At 38.5% G+C, this 15,019-nt stretch overlaps 2 protein-coding genes across 2 annotated transcripts in view; both read right to left on the bottom strand.

Moving 5' to 3' along the window:
• Positions 1–2,932, bottom strand: part of LOC140953670 (microfibril-associated glycoprotein 4-like) — a 6,602-nt gene extending 3,670 nt beyond the window's left edge. Inside the window, exons 1-2 of the mRNA XM_073403083.1 lie at positions 2,928–2,932; positions 1,599–1,875 (exon numbers count right to left, since the gene is read on the bottom strand). Of these exons, the coding sequence (XP_073259184.1) occupies positions 1,599–1,875; positions 2,928–2,932 (282 nt within the window). The remainder of the gene's footprint in view (positions 1–1,598; positions 1,876–2,927) is intronic.
• Positions 2,933–6,920: 3,988 nt separating this feature from the next.
• LOC140921561 (ficolin-2-like) lies at positions 6,921–13,391 on the bottom strand. The gene is made up of 4 exons (XM_073371562.1): positions 13,002–13,391; positions 9,964–10,081; positions 8,160–8,595; positions 6,921–7,161 (listed from the first exon to the last, which is right to left on the bottom strand). The coding sequence occupies exons 1-4, from the start codon at positions 13,320–13,322 to the stop codon at positions 6,930–6,932; spliced, it is 1,107 nt and encodes a 368-aa protein (XP_073227663.1). The 5' UTR covers positions 13,323–13,391; the 3' UTR covers positions 6,921–6,929.
• Positions 13,392–15,019: the final 1,628 nt, after the last annotated feature.

Raw genomic sequence — 15,019 nt, 5'->3', positions numbered from 1 at the left:
CTGCTATGAATGTTAAAATGTGTTAAAGTATATTGGGATGCATTGTTTCACAGTATGATTTTCTGCTGGAAAAGAAGCGTTAACGAGCGTTTGTAATTGGTTTCTAATAATTTTCATAGAATGTGTGGCTCTGTCTCTTTCAGTTCCGGTTCAGAAATTGATTTAATTACCTTGCGCGTTTCCTTTGGGAGCTCTGCTTTTAGGTTTGCCTGAGTCTTTCTGCAGGTACCGTCATCACAAAAGAAACAAAGGAACCAAACAATAGAGTTCTCCTGGGGGCTTTATGTTTTGGTTGTATTACTGTATTCCTCGAATAATAGCCGTCCCTCGATTAATCGCCTCCCTCGAATAATCGCCTCCCCCCCCCAACCCCTTTCACTATCTTCTCCTTTTTTATTCCCTCCCCGTCAAGGTAAGATTGACACCTAGAGTAATGAACAAGTTTTCATTTACTGATTCTTTACAACTGAATAGTTACAAAACTAATCTCAATCTCTGACACAATTTCTCAATCTCTGACACAATTTCTGATATTGAAATTGAAAATTAATCAAGGAAACAAACTGGAACACTTAAAAAGCCGATGTTTAGTCTATTTGATGTGATTTTTTTTTATGAGTAATGGGATAATAAAGCAAAATATTTAGTGCACGACTTTCAGTGAGCAATACATGTATTTGAAATAATCGCCACCCTCGAATAATCGCCCCAGGCTATTATTCGAGGAAATACGGTATTTCTTTTGTTGTACGTAATCTGTGCCTCGGTACCTACAGAATGAACCGTTGGCCTAAATTGATTTTATATCTTAACATGCTGGAGAGATTAGCAGGTGGTTGTATGAATTGCTTTCATTTATTTCATAGGACTCTCGACAGGTATCTCCTTCTCATGCTTATTTGTCCGAAAAGCATGCAACGCTTTGTTAAGTCTTAATAGTAGAAAAACGTAAGTGCTACTATGTTAATAGAAGAATGTAATTTTGCTATGTATTTGCTCTTTATTTTGGGTTCGATCTTGGAAAACTCTTTAGGTGATCGAGGCAACTAAAAGATGGTCTTTTCTTCATTCTGAAGAGAAAAAAAAAAGCTGCTATTCAAAAGGAGTTTATCGTCCTTTTCCAAAATATTATGACCGACATTCCGGTCTCCATGTGAAAACATGAAGGTAATCAGTCTTAATTTATCCGTCTAGCGTGAATTCCCCAAAATTTAAGGAAACCATCTTAATGAAACAGCGGAATGATTGCCATGTTAGTCACACCTTACTAATTATAAAACAAATTCTAGAGTATAATATCAAAACAGTTTTCTAATTTTTTCCTCAAAAGGCTTTTATGGTGCTCACTCGATAAAATCCCCGCAGAAAAAATTACGGCTTTTCAGAATTTTTTTTTACTTTTAATTCTTTTTTCTTTCTTAGGCGCGATATTTTTAGAAATAAGAAAGTGGAAAATGATTGTTGACATAGGATACGAATAAGGTTTTGTTTCTTTTACAAGTGGGATTTTCCTGATTAAGAGAAACTAACACGATTGAATAATAATAATAATAATAGATTAAACTCAGCGTAACATCTGCCATTTTAGCGATTATTACCTGCATTCCTCTGTACGTAAAATTGACATCTTCTGTAAAATTACCAAAGCCAAGAAATCTGTCGGAGTCACTCAGCTCACACACGAATGTCCCTGATTTGTTCCTTGTGTTCCCAAAGTTGTATGAGAGGCATCGTTCATCCCTGATGCATTGAAGACTACACTCAGTTTCTGACATCACATCAACTTGCTTTATAACGCCTCCGTTCAATTTTCGCATCTCTTTTGCCTTAGCAAAGTTAACAGCTTGAAAATCAGGCGCGGAAATACGGCTTGTGCTTTATACAGTGGTGAAGGAAAAAACGATTAGAGCGAGCAAAAGCATTTTTGATGGGGGCCGACTTCACCGAATTTTGGTTATTCTAAAAAAATGCCAAAGAACCGATCGCCTGGATAGTTCCCTTCAAGTTATACTCTCTTAGGCCAAAGTGTTAATTTATAATTCAGATGTAATTTTAATTAAGGTCTACCCAATCAATACAGACAGGCACCTGCCGATTCTCACTTAATAGTGTTGGATGCCAAAACAATTACCGTAAAGTTCCGCTTATATGTCCTGGGCTTATACAACTTCCTAAGGGGCTTTAGGAGGCCTTATAAACTAGGGGGAGGGGGGAGGGGTGAGGCTTATATATATCCGAGGGGGCTTTTTTTTTTTTTTTTTAAAAAAAAAAAAGCTTTTCTAAAAAAGTCACATAGCGGTGCTGATTAAAATACTTTTCGAATATACTCTCTTTTTAAGCTTCAAAACGTCATAAAAAGTCGATTTCATTCAATACAAGCTAGAGGGTGGCTTATATAACTGAGAGGGCTAATAATTGGCGGGGGTGGGGGGTGGGGTGCAAGGGGAGGCTTATAAGCGGAAGTTAATGGTATGCGAATACATATCATTTTAATTATGATTTGGGAGAAATTAGGCATCTCAATCAAGGTAGTTTCGTAGTCAAAATTTCCAGCCGGGAGAGGCCGAAAGACAGGCCGCCGATTTTAATAAAAATGGCTTTTGATTTGTCAATTAGAAGCCGGAATTTCTATGTACTACAAGTTATTAGGTTCGGCTCATGAAAGGTTGACAGAGGCTTAAAAGCGTCTGTCAGTTTGTGTTACTGTTACCAGAGCAACAGTTAAAGGTCAAGATCTTCAAAAAATTTAAACATAGAAGCCACTCGCCTTGTTTAGTCAACAAACAATGAAAATTGCGTAGCTTTCTAAATCCTAAGTGATTATGGATCGCGAAGATAACGTGCTTTTTGCTGCCAAAACTTTGTTGACTAGACTAGTAAGACTACATTGACGGAACCGTGATTTTAGCTCGCTAATTTTGCCTTACCTCATTGTTTAAGCGCGGATAATCGCACACTGTTTATCGTTTATCGTTTTAGCAGAAAACTAAAAACTCCAAATAGGTGATCTGAACTCAAACTGTGAGACACCCAATTTGTAGCCTGCGGAACAGGTGCTATTAACAAGCGCATTCAAAATTTCTTAATACTAGTTTACAAGAGTCTATTTTTTAATGAGTATCCAACTAATATGAGGAATATATGTTTACTGATCGCCTTATAATTAGCGCGTTACCCATACATTGAGTCTAAGCACGCCTAGAACAACAACCTATGGACCACACTTTTTTTCTTATTTTTCCGCCCAGCAATGAAACGATCTTCCCGACGAATTAAGGAAGAGTACTTTTAATGATTTTAAGCGACGAGTGCAAAGTCTCGATACGTTTGATTAGTTTTCACTAACTTTTTGTCTTATTGTGTGTGTATTTTTTTCAGTTTTACATATCTTAATTTGTATCTCAAAGATATTAGCTATATAGTTTAGCTACTCTAGGGTATGTATGTATGCATGGATGTGTTGACTTGCAATCGCGTCCGCCTCGTGCTCGCCTGAAAAAACACTATAAGCTAGGGCCTATTCTGCAGACTACTTAATTTGTAAGATGCGGTTGCCTTATTGCGACGGCAGAGGTATTTCGGGTCGTCTCTTTTATCTGATTCCGATAAGAAAGCAAATCAAATGATAAATTACATGCATTATATATTTTACTTCCCCAGGAGCCTATTTCTGTGACTTACGCCAACATATACCTGCATGCCGGCTCTTGAACAATCTACCACCTCTTGTTTGGAAGGCCTTAAAAAGTTCGTTGCCAACCTGAAAGAACGTACCCTGCTGGACCAAGACGAGTGTCGCTGCAATCTCTGCTCTAGTTAGTTTTCCTAGTTGTTAAGGTGGCCCGAACCCCTATTTATATTCGTGTTGGTCATGTTTTTGTATCAAGTTTTTCGGCAGAAAAGATTTAACCGATTTCTACGATTTTTGGCATCTTTTATAAAAAATAATTGAACTTTAAGAAAATCTTATTGATTTTCTCGTAGGTACAAAAGTGTTTGAGATATCTGCCTGTATTGAAAACCTCGTTTTTACAAAAAATGTAAGTAACTCCGAAATCCCACTACAGATTTCCCCTTTAATCATAACTATGACGAAATTCTCAAATCTGATCGGCTATCAACTGCCCCGATTTCAGCCTTAATAGGACAGTACGCGTCATGCCTAAGTAACTGGACAGTACGCGCCATCACTCTAACTGAGCTCACAAGCTAATTTAGCCCACGAAAAACCAGGTCTGCCTTCTGCTTATATGTCTTGCATTACTTACTAAGCAGGGGCCAGTTGTTCAAAAGGTGGATAGAGCTATCCACTGGATAAATCCCTATCCACTGGATAAGCACTAGGAAAGCCATTTACGTTATCCACTGGACAGAGATATATCAGGGCCCGGTTGTTCAAACGTTGGATAGCGCTATCCACCGGAAAAATCACTATCCAGCGGATAAGTCCTAGGGAAACCAATTGCGCTATCAAGTGGATAGATTTTTGTCCGGTTGATAGCGCTATCCAACGTTTGAACAACCGGGGCCAGGCGGATACCACTATCTACCTTTTGAACGACTGGGCTAAGGTTACTGATATAAGCTCTGTATGCTTTGATACAACCAGGTCTACCCAGCTTTTTAGATGTGTACCTTTAAGCAGGCTTACTACGAAATCCCGGAAAAACCAGACTAACCAAAAATTTTTGGTTTTATATTTTCGAGTGGATAACTGGGTTGCCAGACCTTCAAATTTTAACCAGGTTTACCCAAAAACTTGGCAAAACTAGGCTTAGCCAGGATTTCAGTTCCTGTTGAAGCCTGGTAAGTCTGGGTCAACTAGGGTTTACTTGGCTCACCTGGCCTGGACAAGACTTTGGTGCCAGGATGCGGCTGGAGCTATAATTTAAGAAGATAAAGTAATATTTTTTATGTGTCACTGTAGTTTACTCTTTAGGGTTATTGTGACATTTCCATGCGTTTTTAAGTAATGGAACTGACCATACCTGATGCTAAAAGATTGCTTACATGGGAATCTAATGGCCCATGAGATAATTCATGACCCGTGAGAAATATAATATGTTATTGATGAAATAACACGAACGTGAACGTGAAATTTTCTCAGCCTAAAATAGTTCTCGAATTTCCTAATCCTTCAAAATCAACGATCGATACCCGTTTCGCTGATGGCGGTTCTCTATGATCATCTTGATCGTTCCATCATGCATCGGGACGACTCTGACAATCGGGATAATGTGATTTTAAAATATTCGCGCAGAATGTTCAGTCCACGAAATTCACCTTACATGTCCCTACAAAAGAAAACAAACTATTCCATGACACTAGAATGAGCTCGGGAATACTTGGAACAGCTCAGAAACATTCAAGAGCAAAGTGAAGCCAGGAGAAAAAAATGGTTTCAAGTCGGGCTTAAAATAATTCAAATCCAAATTGTATGTTCTGTCTTTGGTAGCTAATCGGAGGCCTGAAGGAAACCCGACGGTCACACGTCTGAAGACCTCCTAATAGACGATATTCGTATTCCCCGACGGTCCTGGGACGAGAGACTTCACAGCATGATTGCGAGGCTAAAGCGGGGAACTTTTTGGCAAAAACACAAACAAGCGTTGGTAAGTTGCTGCTGAATCGCTGTAAAACGATAGAAATCAGCAACTGCAAGATTTAAAAGCTGAAACCTTACGGGTAAGCTAAAGGGATATCTGTTTCAAAAAACAAAACTGTGGGAAGAGCTGGTCGTACTAACAGCAAAAAATAAAAAGCCACGAAGCCAAAAGAAGAAACAAGAAGTAATCAAGAAAATGATCTATTGTGTCAAAATGTCAATACTCGAATCCTTTTTATATAATTTTCTTCCTATTATTATTCTTTTTCTCTTGTGTGTATCTGTAGCGTGGAGTTTAAACTGCTCAGTATTATCGTCTGTACCAAACTCTGTGTTCAACTGCGTGCACGTTTTTGTACTCTCGAACAGTTGTTATCGAAGATAATGTACCTTAAATTTAAAAATAAACTTTACCTAGTCATCTTTGTTCAAACCGGTTTAACTTCCTTAAATTGCACATGGACTGTGTGCAGAACGCTAAGCCCCCTCCTGATAAGTAATTATCCACTGAATGAGTCATTTGGTTTCCTTCAAATACACATTCAAGATTTTGCATCCGCTCTATTAGAAAATTTCAACTGCAAGGTAGGTGTGATAAAATCACTGTTAACTTTATCGCAGGCTTTCGTCCATTTCAATAAAAGATATTCTTCAAAAAGTTTAAAGGACACTGAAAATTACAATTAAAATGGCTTCGGGGATTTTGAGGACATCTCTGTTTATATTAAATTATAAACTCGCTCACCAAGCATTCTTCTCATCAATATAATTATGGTTAGGATCGCTGTTTTTCTTAGTAATAATGAGCAGATCTTCCTTTTGTTGTTTGAAATAATGTCCTCTCAAGTATGTAAGCCCTTCGGAACTTTACAATGTTAAAAATTTTCCTTAAATTCGGCAAACTCAGCCGCAGTTTTCTTATATTTATTTGTCCTCTTTGCGAGAAGGTCCCCGCATGAGCCTCGCATTCATGATCAAGGCCTACTCGTCCCAGGACTGTCGGAGAATACGAATACTGTCTACTCCCGGGCCTGAATCCAGTATAACCAGTACCAAGCGGGTAACAACTCTAGTTAAATCAAGCCTCCTCTTCCGAAAATATAATTATATTGATCGGAAATTTTTTTTTTCAGAAGACACTTTCTAGCAGAAATCCACAAAGACTGAGAAGTCAACGCACGTTTAGAATAACAGTGGCGAACCTTGAATAAATTTGATGATTTTTGAGTAATGCCCCCCCTCCTGCCCCAGGGAAAGACATAGTAACTAATCTATCCATATCTGAATTACTACAACATGGAAGTGTTACGCTGTAGATGTTATTTTACACTTTGGGTTTTACTTTCATCTCAGTACGTTTGAATGAGTAAAATTGCCCTCTTAAAGTCACCCATTTTACTCCATCGCCGTATTGACTGCTATATTCTCCACCGTAATATACGCCATTGAGATTTGCCCAAGAGCATTGGTTATACCACCATCCTCCTTTGTGTCTCACCGCGCAGTTGACGCTGGATAAATCGTTATCTCTCTCTTTAGTTGAAAATTGCATGTTACTGTCGAGAAATAAAAGAAGCAGTCCTGATAATGCTCATCTCTCGCCCGGGAGAAGATAGCGCATCCCCCGTGGAAAACTTCGCTGTATAATTTACGGTGCGACGCAGGTATAGAATTTGCCCAATAAGGTCTGAAATCGGGCTTGATTTTTTATTGAACCTCTAGAGTGTATAAACGTGTAACTATGTATTTTTCTTTTCGACTTCACTGAATGATAGAGGAAGAGAAAAAAGCTAATACCTTGCGAAAATTATATAATTCAAGGTAAATTTTAACAACTACTACTACTGCTACTACTGCTACTACTACTACTACCACTACCACTACCACTACCACTACCACTACCACTACCACTACCACTACCACTACCACTACCACTACCACTACCACTACCACTACCACTACCACTACCATTACCACTACCACTACCACTACCACTACCACTGCCACTACCACTACCACTGCCACTGCCACTACTACTACTACTACTACTACTACTACCACCACCACCACCACCACCACCACCACCACCACCACCACCACCACTACTACTACCACTACCACTACCACTCCCACTACCACTACCACTACCACTACCACTACCATTACCACTACCACTACCACTACCACTACCACTACCACTACCATTACCACTACCACTACCACTACCACTACCACTGCCACTACCACTACCACTGCCACTGCCACTACTACTACTACTACTACTACTACTACTACTACTACCACCACCACCACCACCACCACTACCACTACCACTACTACTACCACTACAACCTCTGCTGCTACTACTACTACTAGTACCACCACCACCACTACTACTACTACTACCACTACTACTACTGCTACTACTACTAATAGAAGTAAAGGAAGAGGAAGAGGAAGAAGAGGAGGAGTAGGAGGAGGAGGAGGAGGAAGAGGAAGAGGAAGAGGAGGAGGGGGAGGCCTTCTGAATAACTCCAGTTGCAGTCATACTTACTTTGCGGTTTTGGACTGTGAAGAGGTAACTGCCATCGAGTCACCAGTCGTGCCATTGTATCCTCCAAGCAAAATGCGGTATTTATCTACCTCGTCTGCAACCTTGAAAGTGGAATATTCAGCGTACGTAATGTTACCATCAAAGTCCTCCAGGTCAATTCTAAGTATAACATCAGCGTTGATTGTCAGTCGATGAAGATTGTCGTTTCCAAGCCAGAACTCACCGCTAAGATCACCGAACCCATTTTTGTAGAATTCCCAGTCGAGTTGAAAATCCACCGAGCCGTCTAGACGTCTCTGAAAAACGGTCCACCCTCCACCTTCTGTAGTCATGTCACATAGCACTTTTATTGCCTTGCCACCATCTGGGATGACGTGATAGACGCCATCTGATGTGAATCCATTCATAGAAAGTTCAAAGCAGCTTTTCATTTCCTCTGAAAGTATATACAAAGGGTCAGCCAGTCGTTCTTAGATACCAGTGAAACCTTCTTCATAAAGATCATATCTTTGTTCTAAAAGAGCTAAAAAAGGTTATTTGCTAATTAAACACCACACTTTGAGTTCCTGGTGTCGCATTTTTAGTTGCTGGACTAGACCGCTTAGAATTCGGCTTTTATTGATTTCAAAGTTTTTTTATTGCTGTCATAGTGATATCGATTTTACTTAGCACTGTGTGGTTACTTGAATGCACATGCAAGTGATGCAACAATCATTATTACATTCGATTCGCAAGCACACGTAATTCAGGTACACAAGTACTGTATATTAATGGGAGACTTTTCGATTCGCCTTGCCGCCTTGGAATCTATTTAGCCAGGAAAATAAAAGTAGAACCTGATCTCAGCTTAGTGCGGGACAAGGTTTCGGTAAGGTACTAGTGCTACAGTCTCAGTCAAAATGGTTGGGACACTTTGGGGTCTCCTTGTCCCCTCAATGTTGGTGTACAAGATTTGGTGACGAAACCGCGATAAACAACTTTGAGAGGGACGAGGGGAGCACGAGAAGGGAAAAAACAGCGTTTGGTTTAAGTGTCCCAACTATTTTTGTCTGAGACTGTAGCAAAGTCCAGAAATCGCTTCAGGTTCATTGCAGTGCATGGTTTATATATTTTTATACTTTTCCAACTCTGTTACGTTACTTATCATCCGATAGCTTCAATAAGCTTTAAACTCCAGTGGAAATTTTTCTATTTCATATCAACTGCCTTTAGTCAGTGAACACGGATTGAATATTCGATTGAATAAAAACTTCGTGCATGACAGCTGTATACACGCATTACTTGTGTCACGCATTGCTGTTTCAGTGCCGGGTTCAATGTATCTTTGCCGGCGAATACAAACGTCTCTCCTCGCTCCTTACTATTCGCACGTTAATTGTATCTAAGCAAATGCGAATAAAATCGTTGAATTAAACTGATGAGTCTTGTTTACCGTGTTGTTCAATCCAGTGATTCTTTTGTTGACACCATAATTACAGGGCATTCACATTCATATAAAGCGGTTTCGCCTGCACTTCCTTGCTAACGGCTACTGCCAGTTTACTTTTTTAATTTTGTGGTGGATTTAGATCTACTTTAACGCACTGCATTTACTTTGGATTGTTTTCCTAACTCATATGCCTTTTGAGTGTGCTAAGCTATTGTGGCTCCTTCTATCATGATATACGATTGAAATAGGATGTTTTGGAGCCGAAACCAAGTATGGAATAAAAAAACATTTTAGGCATCTTACTGATGGACGGCTACGACTTGTAGATATTTTTAGCAGCAACAATTTCCTATGTGTCCCTTTTGAATTACTTACTGCAAGGTATTCCTACATATCCAGCGTGACACTTGCATTCAAAGCTGCTCCTGAAGTAGTCTGGGATGCAAATTCCTTTGTTTCCACAAGGCAGATGGTTGTTGGACTCACAGATACTCTGTTTTGAGAATGAGATTCTGTAAACTCAGTTATATAATGTGGGCAAAAAGAGGCAAATAAAGAGTAACACCCCAAACTGATATATGAAGGCCTTATTTCATAGGAGGTCCCGCTTAAGTTCAATTAGTAAGATATTGGCGGAAATTCAAAATTTGAAAATGTTTTAACTTTTGAGTGGATGGACATTTTAACATCTTTAATGTTTTAGAGTGCTTTCCTTCACGGGAACATCGGCTGTGCCTTTAATAGAAAACTTGTTGCGTATCCTGACAAGGGCAAGACTATTTTTCCTATTATCTTGCATGGACTCTTTCAAAACCACTTAGTCTTATATTGCGAATTAATTGAAATCAGTTGTTAGTTTAATATTTTTCCTCTAGATACAACATCGCTTCGAAGGCCGAATGTGAGTAATATTCTGGTCGCATTATTTTCAAATTTTAGGGTGCGTTTTTTTACTAAAATCCAAAACCAGATTTTTAATCCGAAAACGGATATTTTGTTTCTTTACTAAAACCCAAAAACGGATTATTGATCCAAATGATATTATCGATCCACAACGGAGGTGAATTCCTTGGATCATATCCAAACTCGGTTACTTTGAATACATGATCCGAAGCGTTTCTTTACTACGAATTCGACAAGAGTGAATACAGCAGCTGTTCCGCAACACTGCTCATCTTTACGGCCATCTTTCAACTCGAGCTATGGTAAACGATCTATTTTATCCGTTTTATCGGGATAGTAAAATCGCAATACAAACGGGACCTGCATTGTTCTAGTTCACAAGGACAAATCGAGACAAAACTGCTACTCAACTTCGCCTGCGAGTCTTGCAACGTTTAACATTCTTTCCAGTAGATATATTATTTTAAGGCTCATCTTCAAGCGATATCCTTGAGCTCACCGTCCAGAACACAACGAAGGATCAGCAAATTTGCAACATTATCAGCAGCCGTGTTATTCTATCTCCAGGATACCGTCCATATTGTGGTAATAGAAATGAATGAGAAATTATCCTTTTTTGGATCCATCGTTTCTTTCTTAACGAGAAATCCTAATTATCTGGATTTTGTATCCGATCTCGGATTTTAGTAAAGAAATGCACCCTTAATTTCAGGTTATGACAGGCACTTTTAGATGTGTAGCTGTGTTTAAAAATTAGTGGTAAAGTTTTGCTGGTAAGAGAAAGGCTTTTTTTCGAACTTTACGGGTCATTTTTTATGAGTGTTTTAAAAAATGTGTTAACGTATATCGGGATGCATTGATTTACAGTATGATTTTCTGCTGGAAAAGAAGCCCAACAAGCGTTTTTAATTGGCTTGCATGTAATAATTGTTTTCCATAGAAAGTGTGGCTTTCTCTCTTCCCGGTCCGGTTCACGAATTAAGATGGCTGTATTTTAATTATGTTGTACGTTTTCCTTTGGGAGCTCCGCTTTTAGGTTTGCCTGGGTCTTTCTGCAGGTACCATCATCATAAAAGAAACAAAGGAACCAAACAATAGAGTTCTCCTGGGGGCTTTATTTTTTGGTTGTATTATTTCTTTTGTTGTACGTAAACTTTGCCTCGGTATGTACAGCAGGAACCATTGGCCTAAATTAATTTATATCTTAGGTTATGGTTCCAGTTTTTCAAAAGGTAGATGGTGCTATCCATCAGACAAATCACTATCCACTGGATAGAGATTTATCCACTGGATAGCGCTATCCACCTTTGGAACAACTGGAGCCTGGAGAGATAACCAGGTGTTTGTGTTAATTACTTTTATATATTTCACAGGACTCTCAACGTGTATCTCATACTCATGCTAATTTGTCGAAAAATCATGCAACGCTTCAAAGTCTTAATAGCATAACAAATTAAATGCTACTATGTTAATACAATACATGCTATATATATATTTGCTCTTTATTTTGGGTTCGATCTTGGAGAATTCTACAGGCGATCGAGGGAACTAACATATGGTCTTTTCTTCATTTTGAAGAGAAGAAGAAAAAGCTTCTATTCGAACGATGATCATCCTTTCCCAAGATAGTTTGACCGAACTTACGGCGTCAATGTGAAAACAGATCGGTTATCAGTCTTACTCAAGAATGGGTCCGAATTATCCGGATAATGTTATATTTACTAGCGCCAAATCGCCCAGCTTTGTAAGGTAACTCTCTCAATAAAATAGCGAAATCATTGTCATCTCAGTCACACCGTAATAATAATTAAAAAACAAATTATATATAGCATAATATTAACAGTTTTCTCAGCTTTTCATCAGTCAAAGAGCTTTGGCAGTACTCACTCAAAGAGACCACTGCAGAAAAAATTACAACTTTTTACAAATTTTGATTCTTGGAGAACAATGTAGGTGATGGAGGCAACTAAAAGATGGCCTTTTCTTCATTCTAAAGAGAAGAAAAAAATGCTTCTTTTTCGAACAATGATACTCCTTTCCCAAAATAGTTTGACCGAATTTACGGTGTCAATGTGAAAACAGATCCGTAATCAGTCTTACGTAACCAGTCCGGATTATCCTGATTATGCATATTATCTTATCTCTAGCGTGAAATCGCCCAGCATTCTAAGGAAACTCTCTCAATAATCAAATAGCGGAATCATTCTCATCTTAATCACACCGTAATAATAATTATAAAACAAATTATATATTGCATAATATTAACGGTTTTCTCAGCTTTTCATCAAAACGCTTTGCCTGTACTTACTCACTCGAAGAGACCAGTGCAGAAAAAAATAGAGCTTTTTACAAATTGTGATTATTTTAAATTCGTTCTTTGGCGCGATATTTTTAGAAATATCACAGTGGAAATTAAGCGGGATTTCCTGTTTAAAGGAAAACAAGACGGTTTAATAATTATTAAAAAAACTTAAGGTTATACACTGTACTGATGTCGTAGCGATTGTTACCTGCAATCCTCTGTACGTAAAATTGTTATCTTCTGTGAAATTACCAAAGCCAAAAAATCTGTCGGAGTCACTCAGCTCACACACGAATGTCCCTGATTCGTTTCTTGTATTTCCAAAGTTGTAAGAGAGGCATCGTTCATCCCCGACGCATCGAAGACTACACTCATCCTCTGACATCACATCAACTTGCTTTAGCACGCTTCCGTTCAACTTTCGCCTTTCTTTTGCCTGAGCAAAGTTAACAGCTTGAAAACCGGGCGCTGAAATACGGCTTGTACTGTATACAGTTGTGAAGAAAAAAACGATTAGCAGAAAAAACATTTTTGATGGTGGGGCTGGTTTCTCTTTCGCTCTTTTAAAAATAAAGTTTTGCCAAAGAACCGGTTGCTGGATTTAAGCCCCCAGACTAAGCTTCTATGATCCAAATGAAATTTCCATATGTCTGTCCAATCAACAAAGACACCTGCCGATTTGCAGTGAGTAGGGTTCGCTTCGGGGCCAAAAAAATTAATAAAATTGATGATACATGTATGGGCATTCATATTTTAAAACTCGTGAAAAGATAGGAAATTGGATTAAAAGTATTTCGTAGTCGAGTTTTCTGGTCTAGTGCATGATACAAAAAGTAAATGTCCCGAAGAATACTGGACTGTCGATAAAGAAGGACGTTAAAACGTTTTAGCGAGGAAATCCTAGTTCGTGTGGAATTAATCGCCTCCTCGTTTCTTGTCTAATCCGCAAGTAAGCTCGACTTAATTCTTCGTAATTATCACAGTATTTTTAACAAAGAAGTTTCAGACAAATTTAAGAGGTGATTTTATAGCTGAAAGTGTTGTATTGCTAACTAACAGAGTATATTAATTTCAATATCAATACATAATTTGAAACGTTATTTCTTTCCTGAAATGGCGATATTATTTTTGGTAACAGGTTTTCCGTGACTAAAGCACATCATCTTGAGAACTATTAGAATTCGTCATCAGCTTTTGTCAAAAAGGCTTTTCTTCTTCAGAATCTCGTCTAGTCTATGCTGCTAACTTGCCTTGTAGTCCAGCAGATTGGTGCAAAATTTTAGGTGAATTGTGGGATTTATGGTAAAAGCTGCAAATTTGGCACACAGTTAGAGATACATTAGTTGATTAATTTTAGCTATGGACCCACCCGGGATCCGCCCCCTAATTTGCATAATTTAAGGTAGAAGTGTCACCCACCGGTTGATTAGCATGAAAACGAGGCTGACTCAAAACTTGCAAGATTGCATATTAGGGTATTGTATATGAGACGCAAAATGCTCACGAATGAGAATTGATAGCCCCAAAAGGTTTTTGCCGCAAGTTATGAGGTGAAAGAGGACTATTTTGGCTGGAAAGAAGTAATTTACATCCGATCAGCACATTGAGAAGCCTTCGTATGATGATATCAAATGCCTTGCTAGTTTCTTATTTCATAAGAAATAATGATTTAAAGGTACGATGATCTGACCTTTCCGAGGTCATTTTAGGGAATGAAAAAGTAATACACTAACCGCAGAAAAAACATTAAACGTGGAAATGCAAAAAAAAAAAAAAGACAGTTCACTTTGTAAGTATCAAGCAAAAATAATTTTTTTAAAGTGACGAAACCATAAAAATCTCCAAAAGATTGATATTAACAGCGTTTACATATCCTTAATACAAGTTTACAGTAAACAACCATCATTTACACTGTAAGCCCTATCACGTTATTTTACCATTGGGTAGCCTGTGCATGGCGTGGTTACCTTGCAAGCGTGGTTACCATCCTCACAGTGAACTTACAGTTCTCAAAGCTCTGGTTTGGTTAAGAACAAGAAGCTAATTTTTTCAGGATTCTCGTGCTCCTTACAACGTATTTTCTTTCACAGTGCTAGAATGGAGGTAAGAAAAACAATATCCTGCTAAATTTGTTTAACAGAATCTTATTTCAGGTGCGAACCGAAACAATTTTGACAAGACAATAAATATGTCGTGCAGGAAATGATCTTGTGGCAGTTCGGCTCC

This window comes from Porites lutea, chromosome 12 (genome assembly GCF_958299795.1).
Source record: "Porites lutea chromosome 12, jaPorLute2.1, whole genome shotgun sequence".
NCBI classification, from domain to species: domain Eukaryota; kingdom Metazoa; phylum Cnidaria; class Anthozoa; order Scleractinia; family Poritidae; genus Porites; species Porites lutea.
This window is presented reverse-complemented; position numbering and strand designations above follow the sequence as displayed.

What these genes read in the sequence shown, in the direction of transcription:
- LOC140921561 (XM_073371562.1), bottom strand. Translation starts at nt 13,322, where the DNA reads ATGTTTTTTCTGCTAATCGTTTTTTTCTTCACAACTGTATACAGTACA. An exon ending in TTACGTACAGAGGATTGCAG is followed by an intron (nt 10,082 to 13,001) that starts GTAACAATCGCT and finishes TTCTCAAAACAG; the next exon opens with AGTATCTGTGAGTCCAACAA. An exon ending in ATATGTAGGAATACCTTGCA is followed by an intron (nt 8,596 to 9,963) that starts GTAAGTAATTCA and finishes ATATACTTTCAG; the next exon opens with AGGAAATGAAAAGCTGCTTT.